The sequence below is a fragment of the Telmatherina bonti genome (genome assembly GCF_933228915.1).
Source record: "Telmatherina bonti genome assembly, chromosome: 23".
NCBI classification, from domain to species: Eukaryota; Metazoa; Chordata; class Actinopteri; order Atheriniformes; family Telmatherinidae; genus Telmatherina; species Telmatherina bonti.
This window is the reverse complement of record NC_136632.1, coordinates 12,751,887-12,775,869: the sequence shown is the minus strand read 5'-3', so window position 1 is coordinate 12,775,869 and position 23,983 is coordinate 12,751,887. Positions and strand designations below refer to the sequence as shown.

The 23,983-nt window shown below is 39.3% G+C and overlaps 1 protein-coding gene across 1 annotated transcript; it reads right to left on the bottom strand.

Annotated features, from left to right (window-relative positions):
* Positions 1–23,089, bottom strand: lrrc17 (leucine rich repeat containing 17). The gene is made up of 5 exons (XM_079263198.1): positions 22,887–23,089; positions 14,618–14,998; positions 12,649–13,129; positions 5,421–5,576; positions 1–1,243 (listed from the first exon to the last, which is right to left on the bottom strand). Exons 2-5 carry the CDS (start codon positions 14,888–14,890, stop codon positions 801–803), a joined length of 1,353 nt encoding a protein of 450 aa, XP_079119324.1. The 5' UTR covers positions 14,891–14,998; positions 22,887–23,089; the 3' UTR covers positions 1–800.
* Between the last annotated feature and the right edge of the window lie 894 nt (positions 23,090–23,983).

The following is a 23,983-nucleotide window of genomic DNA, read 5'->3' as shown; positions in this document are numbered from 1 at the left end:
AGTGGACTCAGAAGCCAAACAGAACAAACATAGTTTACTCAGTGTTTATATAATTAGCACTGTCTAATATCAGCTCATTTAAATTGGCATGCTTTGCTGATCAGCCCTTGTCATGGTGCTCGAAGAAGAATCTAAGCAACATATTTGGACATGTTATCCTGATTAAACTGGTGACTCACTGCGTGCATTTGCTTCCTGTCATTTTTCATACCTGTGGTAGTCCTGTAACGGCCACATCAGGATGTCGATGGTTTATTATTAACCACGTCTGTGTCTCGTCCAGTAAAACAAATGTTCAGGGGGAAAAAATAAACAGAGATTTATTTCCAAAAAACAAGCATACAATGTCATACATTACTATAAAGAAGACCAAAAACTCATTATTACACCATTAACAAAAAAAGACTCGGACGTAAGAAAGGAAATGAAAAGTCTGAAGGAAAATTGAGGGTTATTACCGAGCAGCCGGAGCTGGGAATGCTGGAGAAAAAGATAATAGAAAAGCTCAAATCTTTATGTTCTTTGCTTAATGGTAAACTTAAATACATGACACTACAGGAAACCCACTGTTCAGCAAACACTTATCTTTCTACACAAGTTTCTTTTTGTTTGTTTTTATCACCCAATATTAAAATCCTTTTAATCAAATTGTTTTTATCCTCATAAAAATAGATCACATTACCTTTTCTTTTACATCAAGTCACTAAGTTTTCCTTTATCTGGCCTCAGACCTCTGACTCCATCTTTTTATGAGGATTCTCTCCTAATTAAACCACAAATCTCCACAGATTCATTCCTTCCTAACTCAGCCTGATGATCTCAAACTGGTCAGGTGTTTTTTCTTTCAGAGGCTGTGGGAGATTTTCGGCCTGTCTGTCACTCGTTTCCGCCATCACCTCCTGCGCCTCGTTGTCTGACCCTCCTTGTGCACCCTGTCCTGTGTTCGTCCCCTGTGTTTGTTTATCCTTGGGACAATCCCCATTGTAGGTTTTGACGTAATCTTCAACACGCCAGCCCCTGAATTCCTGCGGCTCTGAGCAGATTAGGCCAGTGTAAGAGACGCCGGGATGATGCTTGAGCCAGTAGATCAGGTAGTGGATGTTGTAGTCGCAAATCCAAGGATTGTTCTCCAGCAAGAGCTTTCTTAGGAAGTAGAGGTCCTCCAGTACGCTGTACTGGAAGTAATGGAGGCTGTTGTTGGATAGGTCAAGCTCACGGAGGTACAGCAGACCTGCAAAAGCAGCTGGGAAGAAACAAAGGACATTTTTTAAAACCTTTTTCTCTTTGATCTCCATTTATAAATACAATACATTAAGACTGTCGTTAACTTTCTCAGCAGACTAGAGTTACAGCGGTGGTTGACCTCTTCATCCTTTCCTTTCCACCCCCAACCAGTTGAGCCAGATGGCCACTTGTCCTGAGTTTATGGGAGTTTTTTTCTTTTTATTTTCCTTTCCAGTGTCACATGCTGCCCCATGTGCGATTGGGATGGGGTCAAAATCAAAGATCGGATTACATCAGATGCAATCTTTTGTTTTTCCTTAGCTAGACATTTACATGTATGATCTGGTTTATTTGAATAGTTATTATAAACTGGACGGATGTGGATGATGAAATGTGCTTGTTTTAAATGGATTATTATTGGAGTACAGTAAATTGCATTGAACTGAACTGTGTCTGTAATGGTGCTTTAAAGACAGACAACAGAACTTTTGCTATTTTCCTCCTGTTGACAGCTAATTTTGGCATCCATCATGCATCTTTCCTTCACTGCAAGCTCTCTCCAGCCAGCAAAAGACAATATTACAATGACTTTTGTTTAGTCCCTTTTTCTCCTTAAATCTTCTTGCATTTTATTACCTAATCAGCGACAGTACATGTCAAAACAGCAAGTGTGTTCATGTCCGTTTTCTTTCACGTGAAGCAAAACTGTTTCAGCATCACACAGCGTCCCACATGAAAAAGTTGCATCATGGGGTTTCTCAGCCTTCAGGACGCTGCTGGGCAGCAGCAACTCCAGAAATGCAACAAAATAAATGTCATTGTTGTCATCAAACAAGTCCAGAATGCAGAGTTTTAAAGTCAGAAAATCACATAATGCATCTTTAAGATAACTGTTGAGAGTTTGTGCTTTATACATGAAGCTGAATTAAATTGAAGAGCGAGAGAACAATATTTGTTTAGGAATTGTTGGAGAATAGTATGAAAAGTACAAACTTATCACTAATTGCATTTAACAAATAAAAATGGCAAAAATACCTCCAGCCATTGTCTTTACTCGTTTCATCGGACTCAGTCTAATACTTGTGGTGTAACCCAGGCACAACCTGGATGGGTTGCCAGGCCAACATAGAGACAAACAACCACACACATCAATTAACCTATTATGTGTGTTTTTTTGGTCTGCATTTAGAGAAAAACCAGCACGCACAGGAACAACATATAAACTCCACACCAGACTTGACCCCTTTTTCTTCATCGTATGGCGACACTGCTACCCACCACACCACCGTCCATCCCGATGCCTTGTGACAAACCAAACTGCACTTGCACTTTCTCAGTAAACTTTTAACACAAAAACCACAAGAGCAGCTGGCATCAGCAGATGAATGAAAACAGGGACTTTGAGCTGTGCTAATGAAGTCTTTGAAAGCTTCCAGATGTGTCATTGGTGTGTTTTTCTGATGCGTGCATGCACACAAACATGCATGTGTTTCAAGGGTGTAATTGGACAGAAGAGACTGCTTCTTGCTGTCGGCCGGCCTCCGGCCAAGCTTTGATCTTTACAGAGCGGAAGAGAGGAGGAGGAAGGTGGGAGCAGAGAGACGAGTATGTTAGAGATAGATAGCTGCAGCAAGGAGGAGAACGTCACTGAAATGACAAGAAAGATGAAAAACAGCAAGAAAAAAAAAAAAAAGGATTTTATAGGGGCTGAAATTCTTCCAGTGTTCATTGTGATTGTTGTAACAGACCTGCCAATAGAAACAGCTGTAATAGTCTTATCCCCTGACTCATGAGATGGGTTCTCTTACTGTAATTTAGCTGCAGCTGATTCGGGGTTTTTTTTTTGGAGCCACCATGACCACTAGCAAGCCATTGTGATCTGCTCGCATGGTATTTTCCCAGGAGCTGAAGTGAATTAGTCCCATGGTCTAACATCCTGCTTGTAATTGAAAATATATGTCCCAAAATACCAACGCATTTCTCAGCAACGCTTAAACCTCTGTTTATGGTCCTTATGGGTGCAAAATGATCAGCCATAGAAAAGAGTAGAAAAATGACTTTTAGATAAACGATAGCACACGGCTAAGTAATTATTTTATCTGAAAACCACAGCTGTCTGGCACAAGATTTAGCCCAAATATAACCTGGATACATTTTGCAAAGAAGTATAAAGCACCTTCCACATGAAAGCCATGAATAAATTCACTCCAAATGTAAACATAATGAAGAGTAGCAAAGATTGGGACCACATGTCTCTGGGTATCACAGGCTCTTAGAATTACACAAAATTTATTTCCCAGTTTGCAAATAGTTTTAGACACACTGGGCAAGCCGCAGTAGATTGTTTACATGTGTTGATGGGAAATGAAGAAAACTACAATCTTTTGTGAGGGATTTCCTTCCTGGGCAGGAAGACATTGAGCCAGACATCATTAGCTTGTTGAGTGTAATGAATAAGCACTTTCTTTTTTTCCCCCTTTTTTTGGTGGAATTAACTTATTTCTGGGTGTCTATTCAGAGTTTGCTAATTCAGTTGGACAAAGATGCCTTCCTTCATGTTTCTCTGTAACTTGACTGTATTTTACTATAAAGACGTAAAAGAACTGGTAAACTGACCTTCCTGTTCACCACATATGTGTGAAGTGGTTGTTTAGTTTCTCCCATAAATCGGCCAGAACTGCTTTGTAACACCACCCAGTGTAAATTGGAGTGTTTTACTTGATGGATAAAAGCAGATTATGTCTGCAGAGATACTTTTGACTAATAAAATAATTCTTTAACCATTCATCGTTTCCCCTTTTTTTTTATCTTTGGTTTTTCCAGAGTTGCTGCACTTCAGATGCATTAAAAAAAAAAAAAAAAAAAAAAAAAAAAAGCTTCTTTTATCCCTGTTTTACAGTTTCACTTTCTCAGGCTGTGCAGATGCTTGCAAGGCTCCTCATTGTCTCCACTGAGCTCCTCTGTGAAAGTATGAGTTCAAATTCTGCTTGGTGAGGTCCTTGCTGCTGCAGCTGATTGTGTCCATAGTTTCATCTTATTGGCTTTTTCTTTTAACTGTATTGAGACTATCCTTTAAATGCTATGCTATATGTTATTTCCGTTTGTCACTTTGCCCCATCTACCCCTTTTTCCCCTTCGAATTGAACTTACATGTTTGTCCCTTTTGCAATGAGCCAGAAGTTTCCTTGATGATTAAAAACTGATTTAATTTAATCAATAATTTAGTGAATACTTGCCAGAAAAATAAGAATCAAATCTTTGTGGGATGATGTGGCCATTTTTTTTTTTTTTTTTTATCTTAGCACCCATCTGTTTTGGTTGCTTGTTTCTATGTCACCCACATCCACGCTTATTTATTTGCTGGATATATTTTTCCCCTGATGAACTCTGAGAATCCCAGGCAGATTTCTAAAGGGGAAAAGTCATGGATGCCAGAAAAGCTGCCAGAAGTCAGATTCTTGTCTTGGTTTGTCAGCCCCAAAAGGGAACCTTACAAAACTTTCGCTTTTCTGATTATTGATCTGGAAAAATATCAGGTTTTTCTCATTGTCTGCTAGAGTTAGAACTGTATGTTGACAACTATTAGAAACTGTAGCTTGGCACGGACCACCTTTCCATTTCTGAGGTACAAATGAAACATTATCACCAGTTTTGGAGTCTCTCAACTGACTTAAACTTGATTTCAGCCTCTTTGCCTTGACTGCTTGGTCTGTAAACTGTCCAAAGTCAACCTTTTCATGGGTTTTTCTCTTTTTTTTTTCTTTCTTTTTCTATTTTTCTTTTTAAATAAAGAGCTAGAGAAACCGACAAAGCTTTCTCCTCCATAGTCCTGAATTTGTGTCTGCTGCTGTATTTCACTGCAACCAGAAACTCAGAGTTTCCAAACTTTTGTTTTCCAAACTCCTCCAAGAAAATCCCCCCAAAGGATGGACTTCCTAGCCCACATTTGACATCACCCTGCAAAAAAATACAGCTTCAAAGTGAAACCAAATATCTATGTTTTACGGCATAATAAAACTATAAAACAAAGATGCATTTTGCATCTCTTTGGCTCTTCATATCTTGATGTAAAATACATCTTTTTTTTGTGTTTGCAGAAAGGCAGTAAAGCAAATAGAGGCATGTACTATGCAGTACATCAAATGTAGCCTATTCGCCAAGCTCCTGGATATAATATGGCTTTTGGATCATCTTACCTGTGTCTATAAGTTGCAGGTTGTTACTGCTAAGGTTGAGCAGCTTGAGGTCTTTAGACAGCAGGAACTGTTTGGGCCTGAGATGTTTGATGTTGTTAGAAGACAGATCCATCTTCACTATGTCAGACGGCAGCTCCGATGGGATGCGAGTCAGATCTGCAGAGGGAGACAGGAAAAGGAAACGCTGAGTGTTCAAGTCTGAAAGGAGCCTAAGAAAGAGGGGAAAAAGTGTGGTGGATAAAAGTTGGTGTGTTGTTAAGTCAAACCTCATATCTGCCTGAAGACAAAATATGTACATGGAAAAATGTTAACTTAAAGACGCATGCACGTGTACCTGCTGATAGATTTACAGCTCTGATGCAGCTGTGCTGCACACATGAGATCTAAATAGACTGAGGAGACAATCAACAGAAGAGACGAGAATTCAATCTGTCTGGATCTTATATGTTTTCAAGATGTTTCATTGGTTGTGCGTAACATTTTGCTTTTCAAGATGGAGCCAAGGGCGACATGTACAACAATATCCGACTCATACATCTTCAGGGAAGTTTTTCCATTTCCACTCTCTTACAGTTACAAGCACTCACGTTTATCTTTGAAAACGTTAATGTCTGCAATAGAGATGCCAACATATTCTGATAAAAGAACGTTGCGTCTTCATTTATGGTTTAGATCAATTGATAAATTGAATAAGCACCGGTAACACTAAGCTAAAAACTGATGATGATGGATATTTTAAGGGTCAGGTTTAATTCCAAATGTCCTAATAGCCATATTTTTGTTGGAAAGCCTCCAGTAGAAAAAAAAAAAAGGAATTGGTTATAGCTTGATTATGTGTTTGATTAGACTTGTTTAACTCATTAGTGTGTGCATCTCCACTCTAGTCGTCATATCATTCTGTTTACTACTGTGTAGGTGGCCTCTGCAACCTGTACCATCATTTGTCTCTGCAAAGCAAAATAGTTGCAGATGAGAGGAAAACCAGTTTTTTTTTAAACAGGGAGTGCCACATCAGACAGAATCAAAATATACTTTTCTGGCTCACTTAAAAAAAAAAAAAAAAAAAAAAATCAATCTATTGTGTATAGTGCATGAGTGGTATAATAGTCATTCTAATTACTTGTGTGTTTTTATTTACATTGACTGTGTACTTCACTTAAAGGAATGCATACAGACACTTTTATAGAGCAGATGTTGCAGCCTTTATGCAGCCGCTTTACTGCCACAGATGTAACAGCCAGCTATCATGAAGGCCCAGGGGCATAAATCAATTCTGAGAACACAATTACACTCACACACACACACACACACACACACACACAGCATGCACTCAGATGCAGCCAGTACACTCAGGAAATGTCATGATTTTCTTTTGTACAACAAGGACAGAGATGTACAAAGTAAGGGATTACACTTTGGAGGCTCTTCAGGTCCATGTTTCAAGCTGCTGGTCCAAAGGGATTCCCAGTTTGGCCCTTAGATTAATGTCTGTTTGCAACTTTACCCAAGGTTTTCCCAAAAAGCAACATGGTATTTCCAACTCTTAGGCTCCTTTGACATACTTGAACTTTGTGGGCCAAAAGCAAATTATTTCTGTCATGCAGAAGTACAGCTGCAGTGTTCTATGTCTGCAATGAATTCGAATAATTTTCCATCTTGTGTATTCAGCAGGGACCGAAGTCTAGGACTAGAAAAACTCAGCGAAACATGGACATGCAATATCCAGCCTGTAATCTTAAGTTGCCATGTTAGCACTAATTCCTGCAGCTACACGCATCTTCAGCAAGTCTCATGGAATCTCCTGATCTTTGGTTTTTTTCAAACATTTTCGATAAAGTATTGAGCTTGCTACCGCTTCAACATCTGTTAACACACACCTCTGTCAATGTGATGGCTGAGGGAGTGAATGAATGACCATATGAGAGGAAGAGAGATAACATGTCAGGAAAAGGGAAAGTCAGTCAGAACTATGGTTGAATTGAGCGTTTGCTGAACCTGCTGGAGTCATTACTCTGGACAACATCTGTTCCACTAAGACTTTTTTTTTCTTTCTCAGCAGAAAAGTTCATGTTTTATTATGGCTTAAAACACATTTATGATGACTTCATCATAATATGTTTTTTAAAATGGTCTCAATTCAGCCTATCTGGCATATTTACCATTGAGTTTATTTGCACATGAAATGATATAACCTGCATCATATCAAAGCACAGGGTTTGATAAACTTATTGCAGTCAGCAGAACATGCATCTATAGGTCACGCATTTAACACATGCATTTGCTGCGAATGTAAAGGAGTTTTGGAACAAACGCAGAACTCTGGTATTTCCATGATACAACAGCAAAGCGTATTAATCTGAACTTTCATACTCGGGAGAGAATGGGCTTGAACTGTTGATGATTTACAGGGACATATGGAGTCTTTCCTCCACTATTCCTCACCTCATATTTTCATAAAATATCTCTGTGAGGATTTTATCTTTATCACTTTTGCAAAAACTGACACACACATCGACTTCGGAGCAGGTGTTGCAATAAATTTGAGGCTGTTTCAGACAGCAGAGAAGGAAGTCGTGATTTTTTTACAGCGCAGAAACAATTCATCCAGGGTCAACTGTACAAAACTGTGCAAGAGAGACTTGACTCTATTTTTTTAAATTTTCTAATTCACTTTAATGATCTGTTTGTGTTACAAGGTGAAAACAAAGGAGCTCAGAGTCTTCCTATGTTGCATATCTCATGTATGGTCACTTTTGTCATTGCTGAGAGTTAAAAAGTTCGATAACAACATGGTGAGAGGCTTAATGGTGTCAGAGGAAATGTACACTGCAAAGTTTAACTTAATGCATCACGCTATTAGTTGATGGCTTTTTTATATTTTATATCATTAAAGATAAATAAACAATGTGAAACAACTTGTTCACATGTTCTGTAAGTTTAGCTTGTGCTTTTTAACGTCCAGAAATTTCATGTGAGGTATGTTTGGCTTTAGCTAGTATACCTCACGCCCCGCCATCATTCAAAGAGACGCAGATTAGAAGCTTTTTCTAAACACTGTGACTACTCTGTTTATGGAATATAAATAATGTATTTATTACAACGAGCAATTCAGTGCCAGAAGCGAAGTACTTCCACATTCCTGCGAAAGGAAACAACATTTTGGAAATTGAATTTCTAAGACTTTATGCATCAGGATGTTAGAAAAAATGGAAATTCACCTTCAGATTAACAATAACACACAACATGCTACTGATGAAATGCGGAAAGTACATCTGAAATAATAAGCACATGGGTATTTGTTTACTTGAGGTTGTATCAACCTCATTAAAGACTTGGTGAAGACCAAATGATTGTATTCTTACCAAGACTGTATCTGTGTGATCCATGAAGTCTGGGGAGGGAATGATATATCATTGTGTGTGTGGGCGTCTTAAATGATCATATACATGACTCATTTTGCTGCTGCCCACTCAAGTGGCCTGAAGATTTTACACAGGACTTATGTTTCTTCATAAACCTATGATTTATTGACACTGTGAGCTCAGTCTTGAAGGCAAAGTTTATGAACTAAAATAACACTCTGTCGATGGCTTTCTGAGCAATCTTGTACTGGTTCTGTCGTAATGTAACACAGGTGGAATATGTCTCACAATATTCGAATGGTTTTGTTTTTGCTTTCTTTGTCCAGTTTTACAATAATTGGAAATGTGTCTTGTTGAAATATCTGTACAGCTTAATTTTCCATTCATTTTCTTGACCACTTGTTCCAGTTAAGGGTCACGAGAAAGCTGAAGCCTATCCCAGCAATTAATTGGGCGAGAAGCAGGGTGCACTCTGGATAGATCGCCAGTCCATCACAGGGTCAACGACTCAAATTCAAGTTTAAAAATAGTTTTTATTTTGTTTTTTGGTATGTATCAGTCAGAACGAACTCATATCCACTATGGAGGAAATGAAATGAAAAGTCCATGTCTCATCTCCGAGAAACAGAGCATGAGCCCGTCCTTATTTTCTCCAACCACTGTGTACTGTCATGTGCTCCAGTGAAAACTATGAGAAAGCTGTGGCTCACCTCAAAGAAACAGCATCCAAACCAGAAGAAAGGAAACATGCAGAAAAAGTAAAAAAAAACCAGGGAAAGTAAATAGTCTTCTGGGAAACGAGAGTTTTAGAAAGAGATATTTTGAATCTGTTCTGTGGGTTTCCTGTTTTCCCACTCTTCTCTTGTTCACATGCTAAATAAATAAATAAACCAATGAAAAGAAAAGTAAAACACTCAACTAAATTTCTCTCATTTCTTTGTTAGGTAGTTATGTTAGTTGTTTTTGTTACATAAATTGTTGTTGTTGTTTATGGAGTTTTTAAAAGTCCTTCAAGACTCTGACGTCCCCAGTGTTAAATCATATCAAAACAAAAGTTGTTTGTTTGACTCTGCAACTGATTTCATCATATGTGTTCATCCCATAAACTCAGATACCACAAGTTGCTTTCAGAAGTCACATGATTAGTTAGTCACAAAGCTCCACCTTTGTACAAATTTCACTTAATATCAGTACACCTACACCTGATATGAAAACCTTAGAATCGTCAATATCAATAATCAGCACCGAAAGATTGACACCATGTGGAGCTCCCCAAAGAAGCCAGAGGAAAGTTGTGGAGACATAAAATTCAGAGTTAGAAAAGTAAAATCTAAAACCAATAGTCTCATAGAACCTCTACCATCACCACAAAATGGACTAAATATGACACCACAACAATCTTGCATAAAGAGGGATGTTCAGCAAAAGTCACAAAGCAACCAAGGAAACCAGGGAAAGATCCCGGGTAATCTTGAAGGAGATGAAAAACTGCACAGGAAATACTGGTGAATCCGTCCGTAGGATTGCCATAAGCTGCACACTCAAAGGCAATGGCAAAGAACCCAGAAAGAAACTAAACAAAATAAACATAAAAAAGACTAAAGTCCAGTGGGAGACCTGTCAAACGTATAAAAGAAGTAGCTCTCATCAGATGAGACTAAAAAAATGAACAATTTTTAAAACTGAAAACTCTGACATGTTGGTCACAGCATCATGCTTCACTGATTTTGCTTATCAGCAGGAAACACAGATCATTGTGAATGATGCTAAATGCAGAGAAATAGAAAACCTATTTCACTCTAACGGAGATTCCAGCAGCATCATGACTGTAATGACACCTGTAAAGCAAGACCCACTTCAGTTACATGAAGAAGGAAAGAAAGTGCAAGTTTAATTGCATTTTGAGAATAACATAAATCATACACATTGTTGCTCTTTTACAGTTTAGCATGACACAAGGCCATAAATGATGCATTTAAAGCAACACTAAATAGCCATTTTAAGTATTATTTCTACCCAGAAGCACTTGTTACACTTGATTTGCTGATTTTTGGGGGTTACATGGTTGTGTATAAAGTCATGGAGGGGTTAGCATTACGAGCTAAAAGGCTAAATTATGCACACACTCCATTAGTGTGGGTTGACACTGCATGATTTAACATGGGCAGAGTGATACTCTGACCTTCTAAACATGGCACCTCACTCAACGCGAAGACATGCAGGTCCATGTACTATTAGGAGTAATTACATGCAGATGATGAGTCATGTCCTTGAACTATTTTACTTTTATGAACCATAGTTTTCAAGGCAATATCACATCATGATGTTCCCAAGTTTTCTGTTCACGTCTGTACGTGTTTAGCTTGTGAACTGTAAAAGAATGTCAAAAGTACACGAGCACAACAGTATAGTCTACCTGTGATTTAGATTTCATAGATGTAACATTTCCACTGTGACTGATGCGAACTGGAGCAACGAAAGCAAGAGACGTACGACTCCAGTCATCTTATTACAACTTCCTTTGAGGTTAAAGGCACAGAAACCCCATGCTAAAAGTCATGCACAGCAGCTGTACTGTATTAAGTAATATTCACACATCATATAGTTTATATGTTAAGGCTTGGTCTAGAAAGAAGCAGGATGGAGTTATTATTGGGCATCGAAAGAGGAAAGCTTTGTGCAGACTGAAGGGCTAATCCCGTCGTGAGAGAAACAGAGGAAGCTTTTAGTGGTAAAGATAAAGAAGTAATTCAAAAGTTTCTCCATAGAGGGGAAAAAAAAGGGAAAATATGCAAAAAGCTTCCTCAAGCATTTTTATAGCACAGATGCTGCATTGTGTGGTATTGGCTTGTCGATGGTCTGAGAGAGATCGGTCCCTCGGAAGGGCATAAGCTTTCTATTTGTGGATGTATTTGAAATTATAGACATGATCTTTAAATATTCTGTGTTGTACAGGAGGTTGCATTTAATGGACAACAATAGAAAGTTAATGACAAACAAATGATCCATCTGTGCATGTTTTGAGATAAATTCAGCCTCTTTGAAAAGCTACAATTCTCGTTGTCTCGCAGTGGCAGTTTCGCACAGATGTTAGAAACAAAGAGTAATATGGTGAGGGATTCATTTTCCCTTCTCTTATTGTTCTAATTGTTTCATGCATCGATGCTTTTTCATGCAGCTTTCCACTTGTGGTGAGACATTGTTAAAATTAAACTTAAATGTGAACAGGAGCATATTAACTGCCTCTTCAATTTGCCTCCAGATATTTAGAAGATACGCTCAAAAGCGGGAAGAAAAACACAAAAAGGGAGACAATACAAGTGCCTTTTGAAAGCAGATGGGCTGGCTTGAAAAAACACAGGAGGGGCAACTTTTTAGTGCAGTTCAGCTGGGAAAAAGTGATGAAAGATGAAGCAGAGGTATGGTTTAAAATGACATAGCAGGATTAGCCTCCTGAGAGACTAGAATGCCTCAGGTAGCCAAGTTAAAAAAAAAAAAATTATAAATTTTTGTTCCTAATTTTATTGGACGAGTGACGAGTGTACTGTGAGTCTTAAGCAACGGTAACAAACATACCTTTAATAATGCCTCAGCCAAGACAGCCTTGTTGTTTCAGAGATATTGTTGCATAGCCATGAAAAACTTAGCCAAGCTTCATTCATTTGGTCCAGATGTATGTTTTTGTTTTGATAAAAATGTCATAATCCATCAAAATATTAGTGTGCTATTTTAATCTGTTGGAGGCTTAACTATATTCTGACTTCATGATGTGTCTGATAATGTTGAAGAGGCACTAGACTTCTGAAATTTCAAGAAATGTAATGAAATATAAGTAGACTGCAAGTAAGCTGCTTAAAATTTCTCACCTTTACTGCTGCAGTCCAGTAGAGGCTTGGGAAACATGTATGTGCGACACATGGACGTAGCCTCTGGCTTCCTTGTTGGTACTGGAGGCCCTGTTTCCGTCACCTCTTTGGCCTCTGGCTTTCTGTCCTCACACAAGTCCACCTTCAGGTTTTTCAGCTTCTGGCCCTTTAGTGAAAGCGGCTCCGCACACTTGGCAAAGTTGCCGAGGTTGCGGTTGCTAGGCACCTGCAGGGTTCTGACCAGGCTGTCTAATCCACAGCGGCAGCTCCAGGGATTGTCATAGAGACGGAGGTAGGTGAGGCGGGGCAGAGGAAGCAGCACCTCCTCTGAGACTGCTTTCAGGTTGTTATGCTGGAGGAGCAGGGTGGTGAGCCGGGAGAGACCGCTAAACGCATTACTCTCCACCATGGAGATGGCATTCTGCTGGAGATCCAAGCTCCTCAGCTGGGTGAACTGGGCAAACATGTTGTCCCTCAGAACCTGAAAAGAGATGTGAATTGTTGGATTGTGTGGAATTAAGTGAAAACCCTGGCTGGAATTTTGATAAACTGTAAAAATGACAACTAAACCACATTAATAATGTTCTAACCTGCATGTGTTTCAGGCCTGACGGGTGCTAGTCACTCCTAGTGTGATGGTCAAATAGTTGTCAGACTTAACAGCGTGAGTTTTACAGCTAAAATGAACTGTTTCATAAAGCAGCCTGCATGAAGAGTTTTAAGTAGCTAGTGTATTGGCTGAGGTTAGTTAGCATTTGTTGCATTAATATTTAATTACGTTAATATTCAGCTGTATTAACCACAGCAGGGTGTGGACCTCATTGTCAAGCTGAGTCCCTTTCTGACCACCTGATGAGTATAATCCCACTAGTAGTCGGATTTAAATTGAGGTTTTGTATTTTAATTATAATCATGGTTTCATAATGACAAAAATGACTTCTTTAAAAGTTCCTTTTGTCCTTTATTATCATCACTGAAGGGGATAAGCAAAATCCATGCAGCAATGAGAGAATTCCACAAGTCCTGATGTCTAATATTAAAGTTTACAGATTAAAATAACCATGATGAGCATTTTAATCAGTAAACAGGATCAAATACAAACATTATCTTTATCTCTTGTTAATAATTTGAGCTCATTCATTTCTCCAGTGTTTACCATCTGGCGAGTCGATTGACTTATCAGTAGAATACATTGCATTCTGCAGGGTTGAGTCTGAGTGTGTAAGAAGAGATCCAGTCAGTATACAACTGGTAAAATCACAATGAATTGCAGAGCAGGGTGAAGGAAAATTTTATAGCTTTGTTACAGGTTGAAGGTGACCCTGCAGCTTTAATGAATGCATTTTAAATGCAGCATAATAGAGTACAAAATGATCCAATGCCTAAGCAAGATGATTTTGTTGTTTTTCCATTCTTCCTCCTTTAAATCTTCTTGCTACATTAACCAATACCCATTACTCATTTGTCTTTATTAGTTAACTTACTGGTTTTTTTTTTGGTTTTTTTTTTAGGTCCTGTCAAAATCTGATAAGCACATCCTGTGTGCTCACTCTAACTCAAAAAACTACATACTCAACACAGAAGTGTATCTTTGATCTAAACCCTAAATATACAGTGCACAGATGCTGAGGGTATCAACAATTTAGCTGGTTTATATTCAGAGTAGCAACCTTAACCCTGACATAACTGAGCCTCATTTGTCACAGAATTGTAGTAAACATCCACAGCAACTGTTCATCTGACTCCTACTGCGGAGGGTTGTATGTGTACATGTGTCATGCTAATGCTTCTTCCACATTCCTTTAATCAGCTAAACTTGACCCAGATGTAAACTAAGTGAGGGCCTTCAGAGATAGTGTCTGACTCAGATGTTGATAAAGTATGTCAGCTTGTGTAATTAGTTGTGTTTTCTAACAGAGGCGATATGAGGAGTACCGTTTTCACAAGTTGAAAATGTGGCTGTAAATACCTGAATCTTATTTCTTGCCAGCAGCAGATGATGAATGTCTTTGGACCAGCCCTGCATCACTGAAGTCAGCTGCCTGTCCTGGCAGTCCAGGTACTTCTCACCCGCTTCACTGTATTCCTTACACTGCTGAGTTTGACGCCTCATGACTCCAGGCCTACCTTTGCCCCGCACATGGCCCCTGGCGCCCCTCTCTGCAGCCTTTGACCGAGGGCCTCTCCAGGGTTCAGCTGACTGGATGAGGAGCAAGAGGAGGAGGATGGTGAGGAAACGCATGATGACTGGAGAATAGGGGGAGAGGAAGTAAAGCCTCTTGGTATTCGATTCAAGCTTGGAAGGATTTCGGATGGCTGATGTGGAGGGGACACAGGAGGCCGGTCACAGCTGTGTGTATGAAGAGAGAAACAGGAGGAAGAAATGTTTTTTTTTTTTTTGGTTTTTTTTTTGCAGTGGCTGGTTTGCAACTTAACTCTAAACTTCTACATATGAATGAGCGGCATTTGTGCATATTTCATGTTGGACCAATTAACTTCCTGCAGATTTGTACATGACACATAAAACGTCTCAGAATTATCTCATGCTTGTTTCTAAATTCAAGAGCTTCGCATACGCCACGGCTGCTCCAAAAATAATAATCCTGTGATCTGCAGTCACTGTAAGAAGCTGTTCTATTTTATTGGCTCAACAGAACACTGAAAGAATCATCATTGTGAGGCTGCCAGAGAACGAATGGGAGAAGTTCCAGCAACTGACCATGAAACAGTCCTACATATAACAACCTCTGTAAAACCACCAGCTGACGTTTTTACATGTCTTTTATAGATTAAACAAATAGCTCATTAACTGTGTATATAGATCAATTTGGCAAGAAAACTAGCTGCAACTACTACTATAGACTGAAATCAGTAAGGAGGTAAAACTATGTTATCTGAATAAAATTGCTCACCCTAGCCTTCCTTTGTCCCTTCTCTGCGAGATCCTTTGAGCCAACTCTGGACTTCAGCTCTTTCCTTATGAATTGTGTCTGACTTAATAATGGCAATGCCTTTCATCATAATTCTACTCTGGGAGGCATTGCTGATGTTGTCCATGCTAATGATGACGGTTGTTCTGCTGACAATGTAAAATAGGTCATCTGAAAATGACGGGCAGGTTAGCATAAATACCAAAGTAAGTAAATCACTGGTCTCTTTTTTGACCAGATGCAAAATATTAGGACCCACAATTCTATTGAGGAACACCATAGACACACAGAAACACATTTGCACTGTGACTCCGTCCAATTGTACCAAACCACAGCCCTCTGTCTGCCAGTCTCGCAGTGGAACAAGCCTGTCAATGCAGACAGTGTGGTTCCATTGTGAATAACAGACTGGGCATGTTAGCTTGCTACAGACAGACGGAAACAGCTGAGAATGTCTCTTTCCAATTCAGAGGATTCCTCCGCCATCCGACTAGATCAATCACCTCAAATGAAGCAAACAATAAAGTTCAGTTTCTTTTGCTGAAACCATTACATGCAATAGTGAACTTCTAGTGAATCGTTTCTCCAAACGCGACAGGGATGTCATGAGCTGATCTTTTTAGCTACCATCAATCTGAATGGGTCTATTTTTCATCGCTCTCTGTATTTGTTTCCAAGTCCTTGGATACTGTGCCTCAACAGCAGAACACATGTTCACGCATCTGCTGCATGATCATGAAGATGACGACGGATGTGTGTCAGCACAAGGTGAGAACCATGCCAGTACGAATTCAGGCCAGACTTAAGCTGAAAGTATGTGCGGATGTCTAGCGGAAACCCAGATACATCCCATATCTCTAACTTTAAAGTGGAACTATTATGTGCATTTCAGGCTAATTTATTTTTATTTCTGAGACCAGAAAGGCTGGGATTGATCGAGTTATTGTCACAAATCGCTTTATTTACTTCAGACCGACCCTCTCCGTAGGCTGTCAGATCAGCCTGTGGGCAAAACACGTGGATTGAGACTCTTCCGCATTAAGCCCCGCCTCCCGCCACTGCACTACATCGGGAGCGCGCACCGCAACTGCTTTCGCCGTCATTGTAACATCTCATAAACAGAAGGATTAGGCTAATATGAACTCAATAAAAAAAACAAAATACAATGTCAACACATAGCATACAGCCCTACATGTTGGAACCTGAATCAGACCCTGAAAACGAAGTGGAAAACAGCAACCCACAGCAACGAATGCAGCAGGATGTCTCTCTTTGGTAAACTCACCAGCCATCGTTGGAGATAACTTTATCCGACGTTTTCCACCCGCCTGATGTATTTGTACATGCCCTTGTTAACCAGTAGAAGGTAACCAATCACCGAACTTTATCCCCCGGGACGTCACAAGGATTTCCAAGTAGAAAAAAACTCTCTAAAACGACACGTTTTTCGTCGCCATGAAAACCGAATGGAGAGCGTGCTGGAACTCAAACTCAAACACGCGTTTAGGTGATAAAAAACAGTGCCGTTCACATGTCTGATGAGGATTCATCACTGTAACACTGTAGAAAGCTCAGAAAACTCAAAATATTATAATAGCACCCCTTTAAGTGGTTATTTATAATTGCTTTCAGTTGAAATGATATGGTTCAAGTAGTAGACATACAACACTGTAAATCCAGCTTGGTTTGAAGGGTACATCATCAGATTAATAAGGGCAATGCAATGCAAGAAAATTCTAAAAGTTTCTTCATTCTTAAAAGTTGGATGGGTAGATGGATTATGGTTGCTGAAGTACCATTTGATGAAAAGAAAAAAAGGGTACAACAAATTTTTTTAAAGCCATGAAGCTACAACTAAGTGAAAAAAATTCACTTTGGAGTCAAACCTGGGTCTCCTGGACACAAGCACATCAACTCGTACCCCTGACATCACTCCAACCTCAAACTGAGAGTTGTACTGATTTACGAGGCACACGCTGGTGTGTGTTGCCAGCTGTGGAGTACCATTTAAAAGTTAAAATGTAACATGAGAAGCTGTGGTATTATGGCTGTGTCAGTATCCACTGGTTACCTAGTAACCATATAGTACATTCAAACCAGTGATGTACCCATCAAGAAAGCATCTGATATCCAATAGCTCTCTAAAGAGAGAAGATGTGCATAAGCGATTAAAAAGAGACAGAAGTGACAGTTTATTTTCTCCAAACTTTTAGGAAAAATATTAGACTATTGTATTTGCAGTTACATTATTTCTACCATACACATGACACTGATTTATTTCTCCAGTGCACTCAGGCCTACTGTTGACATTGATAGGGTGAAGGATAAATTCTACCATCAAAAATGTCAAATTTGTGTGTTACTGTCAAAGTGCACTTTCTTATTTCACATTATATTGCCAACAGAATGATGTCCTGTTTGTTGGCCCATACTGCCTGTTCAAACATTTATGCAACATTAAAGAGCTCACATAATGCCCATTACGAATAGTATTATTATTAAATAAGCCTTGTAATTTTCCTCTGGGACAAATAAAGTGTTTTCATTTCTGTTATGGGAACTATTCATGTAGATGAATTTACTTTAATGCTCATAAAACACATAATTATTATAGTAATGCTGCATATTTTGTCTGAAACATGTTACCTCTTGTCTCTTGCAGTCTGTTCTGACTGATCAGCTGAATGATCATAAATAACGGGAAAAATGGGGGGGATCTTTTTGTTTGTGGTTTGCCAAGACCAGTTTAATCTGTTTTCATTTATTTGATCAGTTTCATAGTTATGTCATTGTGTAATGGAAGAAAAGCATTTCAACAAGTCTAACAGTTTTCTGCAGGTTTGAACTTCAGGTTTTGTAAGTCTCTTAAATAAAAAATATCCATCTCATGCTTGTTACAGTTCATCTCCAGGTTTCAAGGTTCAAAAGTGACAAATGTGACCAATTACTTCCCAATTCCAAAAGAACAGGGAAAGAAATCCATTTTCTTCTATAACCAGTGAACCATCACTAAATCATTTGGACCACTGCTGGGCCTGCTCAGCCCTTTTCCACATTGCAGCTGCTCATCCTGAAATGCCCGGCCCCTCTTAGAGAATTAAACCACAGCCAGCCTGTAGTATCCAAACACATATTCCAGCTGTGACCAGAACAATCCACTCAGGCCAAACCCACCCCTGAGGTTCACCCTGTGGCCATACCAAGCCCAAATTAGCCCTCTCAGTTGAGTATTACCTCCCATCCATGAATCTATTGGTCAGTCTCTGCCAACCAAATGCAGTCTCAAAATAAAAACTGTCTCTCCTCATCTATAAACATTTTACAGAAAGCTTTCTTGTTATGGTCAGATATTCCCTCAGAAACCAACGCGCAGACTGTTTTCTGCCACTGAGATTGAGGCTAAAGTTTGGTCTAGACAAAAAAAAGTTGACAGAAAGACTCTCCTTTGAAAACGTGTAAAAATAAACTTGTGGGAAGAATATGAGGCCTTTGTGAAACAAACCCATAAACTGAAAAAGAAAAGTCACTCCTGTTCATCAAAAAGAATTCATTTTATTCTGCAGTTTAAAAGGCATGAGCTCACACTGTTGTGATTAATTGTTTCAGACATTTTACTGCCAACAGCTCTTGTTCAGCTGGATGAGGCGACCACAGTCAGACTGCACTGCCAATAAACCCACTCAATGAAATGTGTTTTGTAAAAAGCAAGCATCTTTTGGTTTCTGATACGAAAGCTCCTCGATGCCAATTTCTGTCTTGCATCGAAAAGTGTTGAGCAAATGGAAAGATTGTAATGATTTGCATAACTCCTAGTGAATCGCTTTTCAAACAATTAACCAGTCTAAAAAGTTAGTCTAAAAAGATGAAGTCAAAACAAATAAGCTTTCAGTCACAACAAGCTACTAAATACATGTTTCATTTTGCTCTGTTTCAGTCTGAGGAACTTGTTTCTGGGAACAGCGCACACGAGGTGCATTCTTTAAACCTGAACATTTTGGCTCGTTCTTTTGGCCCGTCTCTTTCTTATGTAGTGCAGTAATGAGAGAAAGTCATTACATCCCAGAAACCGTGATGCCTGTTTGGATAATTAAGTGGAAACTTCAGTCATTTTACCAGTTTGTTTGCCAGGCGTTGAGGTGGTATTTCACAGGACGTGACATAGTTATACTGTACACCTAAATCAAACAAAACAAAAAACACACACACACACACACAAAAAATGGGTGTAAAAGTGCAAAATCTGTGAATAAATCCCTGGAAACTGACACAGATTATGTATATAGGCACAAGAAATGGTATGTCTATGTGTGGTTATGATGGAAAGCATTCTGTAGGAAATCTAAACAAAGATGGCAAAAGGATGAAAAAAAATGAGCAGAAAACACTAAAAGTGGTCTTTTCTTTGTGTCTATGTGGTTTTGGAATCATCTGTGGGGGCTCAAATGCTTGATTTGGCTTCAACAGAAGAGGACGAATAGACAGGTTGTTCTCTAACACCATCTCATTCATTACCACCTACATCTGTAACAAGAAGTGAGAGAATAATGATTAAAGAGCTCATATTTTCTTTCACAGGTTTATCATTCTAGCAGCAGGTAATTTTATTTAATGTGTGTATATGTGTGTCTTTGTCTACATGGATGCAACAACTCTTACATCTTTTGTCTGAACCGTCTCTTTTAGCTCAAGTTTTTTCAAGCCCAGTGGGTCCAAATGGGAGACGTCAAAGCAGATTTTCAAATTTTATTTAATTTTTTTTTAAATTGAACAGACCATTTGGGGAATGACATGTCAGGTGTGAATCAGAGGCACAAACCCCCAGTTTAATACTGAATAAAATTCCTGCAGTATTTTGAGCATTTAATAATTTAAAATAAGAACTAACAAACAATAAACACCATGCCATACTTAAATCAAAATGAAGGAAATTTTACCATTAATATAACTTTCGAGGTATGAAAGTATGAAGAACTATTAAAAAAAAACAGTGTCTATGCTTATTACAGGCTCAAACCCTGAAAGCAGTGAGACTGCACAGTTTCTTTGGCTGCCAACAGAAGATGTCCATTATTCAGTAACACTGGACAAGCCTCTAGGGATGGAAAGAGTTCAGACATCCAGAGGAAACCATTCAGAAATACAAAGGTCACTGTGTTACAGAGGGAGAGGGAGGATAAGTGGGAGAGGCTGTAAAAACAAAACTGAACCTTTTCTACCTGTAAACAAAGCGTATAGGTTTCATCCAAGTTTAATGCACAGTTAAGCCATGAATCGGTCCGTCAGGCAGTTAATTAGAAAAAAACAGACAGAAAGTGAGTTTGAAGGTGAATTTTGAAGAAACAGGAAAGGAGTCAAACTAAAAAAAAAAAAGCAGTAAAAGGTGAACTTTCTATTGTCTAATTGCAATCTGTAGTACAACCAGATGATGAGACTGCATTAGAGACAAACTTTTTCTTTGTATGTAAAACCATGCAGGTGAGGACCGTCATACATCCTGAGAAGCCTAATTAAAAACCAGACAAGTTCACCTCTGCACCACAGGCAACATTGGCTCTAAAACTAACCTTAGAGACAGAAAAAGACACTACTTCTTTTTAGTTTTAATAGTTGCATGCATTTATGTGATGCAGTATGCATCCTTATAAGATTTCTATTACTATCTAGAGTCCAAACATGCAAAATAAAATGCACTTAGCTACAACCACCACATGCAGTGTTTGCGGCATTTACAAGTTTTTTCTTTTGTCTCAGTCACTTCTCTCCGAAACCATTAAATCCTACTTATCTACTTTAGTCCATTATTTTTCTATCAACAAGCCTGAGTGTCTGCAAGCTGCCTTATTAGAATCAGGGAGTTGAAAAGCTTGCCAAGTGATGTTAAACAGAGCTTAAACTCTCTCTCTCACACACACACACACACGTCTTCCCCCACCAGCCAGCCATATCGACTGCTTTTGGATTAGTGCCATGCACATCTGCGTGGTAAACGTGCACAAACGCAGCAAAACGCATAACTCAAATGCTACTGCAGCGAGCTGAACCAGCAGAATTTTCAATGAAAAGAGCTCGTGTAGTTTGAAATCAGAGGAAACTTGCAAGTCAGGCAAGTTTTTTCCCCTCCCACCGACCCCCCTTTTTTTTTTTTTTTGTGCAAAATTCCAGAGTGACCACATGCTGCTCCAGCTCTGCACTGCATGTTTGAGACTCTGAGATACAACTTAAAATTGTGTGGAGGCATGTGACTTTCTGCAGTTGGGCTACACATGTCCTGCTGCAAGTATTCTGCAAAGGCGTACTGTTTTATGAAAGCATGCGCTAAATAAATAAATGTTTAACAAACCTTACAGTTTCTTAACAAGATCCTGTGAACTGGCTGTGCATTGAATGAATCATCTGGTGAGCGCTCTGCTCAAAATTCCTTCCTTACAGTACAAAGAGGTTCCAAGTGGAGAAATTAACCCTTCACTCTGCCAAAAGTAGTGATTTGCCCTCTCTGTTGGAGTGGGATTCCAACCACCAGTCAAGTTACATAACAAAAACTTTATGGAAGCATCCTCCATGAGGTATTCATTTTCCTTTTACTAGTAGAAATGATCTGCTTTTGCAGGAATATTAAGATGATGATTCAAGTGTACGAGACCCTTTGTAACATTAGGCGACTCTAACAATACAATGCTAAGTTTAGCAGTTGTGCAACCGACCCGATAAAGACAAGATGTGATCTAATGTTTGCATCTTTGCCATTTTCTGTCAAGAAGTGTAATAAATTAATGACATGGTGAAGTGCTGTGATCTGTCCATGCATATCTTCACATCTCTAGGCTACCATCATGTCTGTGCAGAAAACATCTAAGCTGAAGCAGTTTCAGTCAGCAACTGAAACTTTTGATGCTATCTTTGTCATAAAACGCTTAAACATGACTAAGCACGACCCAGCTGCACACCTTCTTTGTGTGTGCAAAGACTCTCACTCCATGCTGAAAACATCCCAGAATGAAACCAAAATTGTCTTGAATGAAAAAAACTTCCAAAAAATATAGTTTAATGGAAACAAAGTGTGAACTCTGTACTTCATGTCACTTCACTGTTAGCCTACTTTGTTTAACCTTTTCCTATGTGAATATATGTTCATTTGTCTCTTTTTCTCCTCTAAGAACTGCAATGTACAAGCAGAACAAGCTTTTATCCAGATTGAATGATACCTGTGCCACAATTTATGATTAGTTGCAATTTTAACTGCATAATATCATGTAAGTTCAGTACTTACAATGAAAGCCTTTTTGTATGATATTAAATTTTCAGTCTTACCCGTGCAGGGTGAGAATCTGGCCCGGGTCCGTCCGCTAGAACCTGCAGCTCTCCGGTTGGTCCTGTGTCCCTGACTCTTAATCCTGTCATGAGCACTGCATCCAAGCCAAGAATATCTGCCTGGCTGCCTCAGAGCCTGGAGTGAGGGATGAAGAGTGGTTGCTTCTCCCCTCTCACTCTCTCCCTCCCTTCCTTTTCACCCACTCAGCTGGATCACACTGAGAGTGTGAAGACAGAGACGAGGAGAGAGAGACTGAGCAGAGTAAAACTGATCCTCATAGGAGCCACAAGGCTGCATCTGGTTTAAAATTACACACACACACACACACACACACACACACACACACACACACACACACACACGTGTGGGAGGGCTGCAGCCATGCATTGGTCCCCTCTGTTTAACCAGTGGACTTATTACAGGATGTATTGCTAGCTGGCTTGACAGACTGGGAGAAAAACAAAGAGCTTCAGCCTGTGGGTCCCACAGAAGCAAAACACTCATCCCCCCACTGCATATACCCAAGTGCCTGCTTGTCTGTTTGGTTTTCAGGCAAGTTAAACAGACAAGACTGAAAGAGAACCCTGGAAATGTGTTGTAAATCTTCACAGACTTGCTCCAAAATAGACCCGGTCTACTGACAACATCTGCCTTTGATCTGACTGCTGATTTTCTGTTGGAAGATCTGTGTTGTTAGACCTCGGAAGATGTCACCATGCAGGTTGCGGGAAAAACCTGTGGTCAAATGAGCTTTAATTTGAAATAGACCCCGAGGGTAAAACCATAATGGTCAAGAGTATATTCTGTCCTGCCATTTTTCATCTATGAAGAAAAGGGCTTTACTGGAAACATTTAAGATTTGGTATGACAACGGTTGTATGTTGTTTAAATAATTCCCAACAAGTCAAATTAATTGATGGCATTTTTTGTTTTGTCCATTGAGTCCATTGCTCAACTTCTCTTTTGTACTGTCAGATCGGCGCAGAGTCCGCATTACTGCAGATGCCGCACCGATCCGTCTGTCGATCTTACGCTCCACCTTTCCTTCACTCGTGAACAAGACCCCGAGATATTTAAACTCCTCCACTTGAGGCAG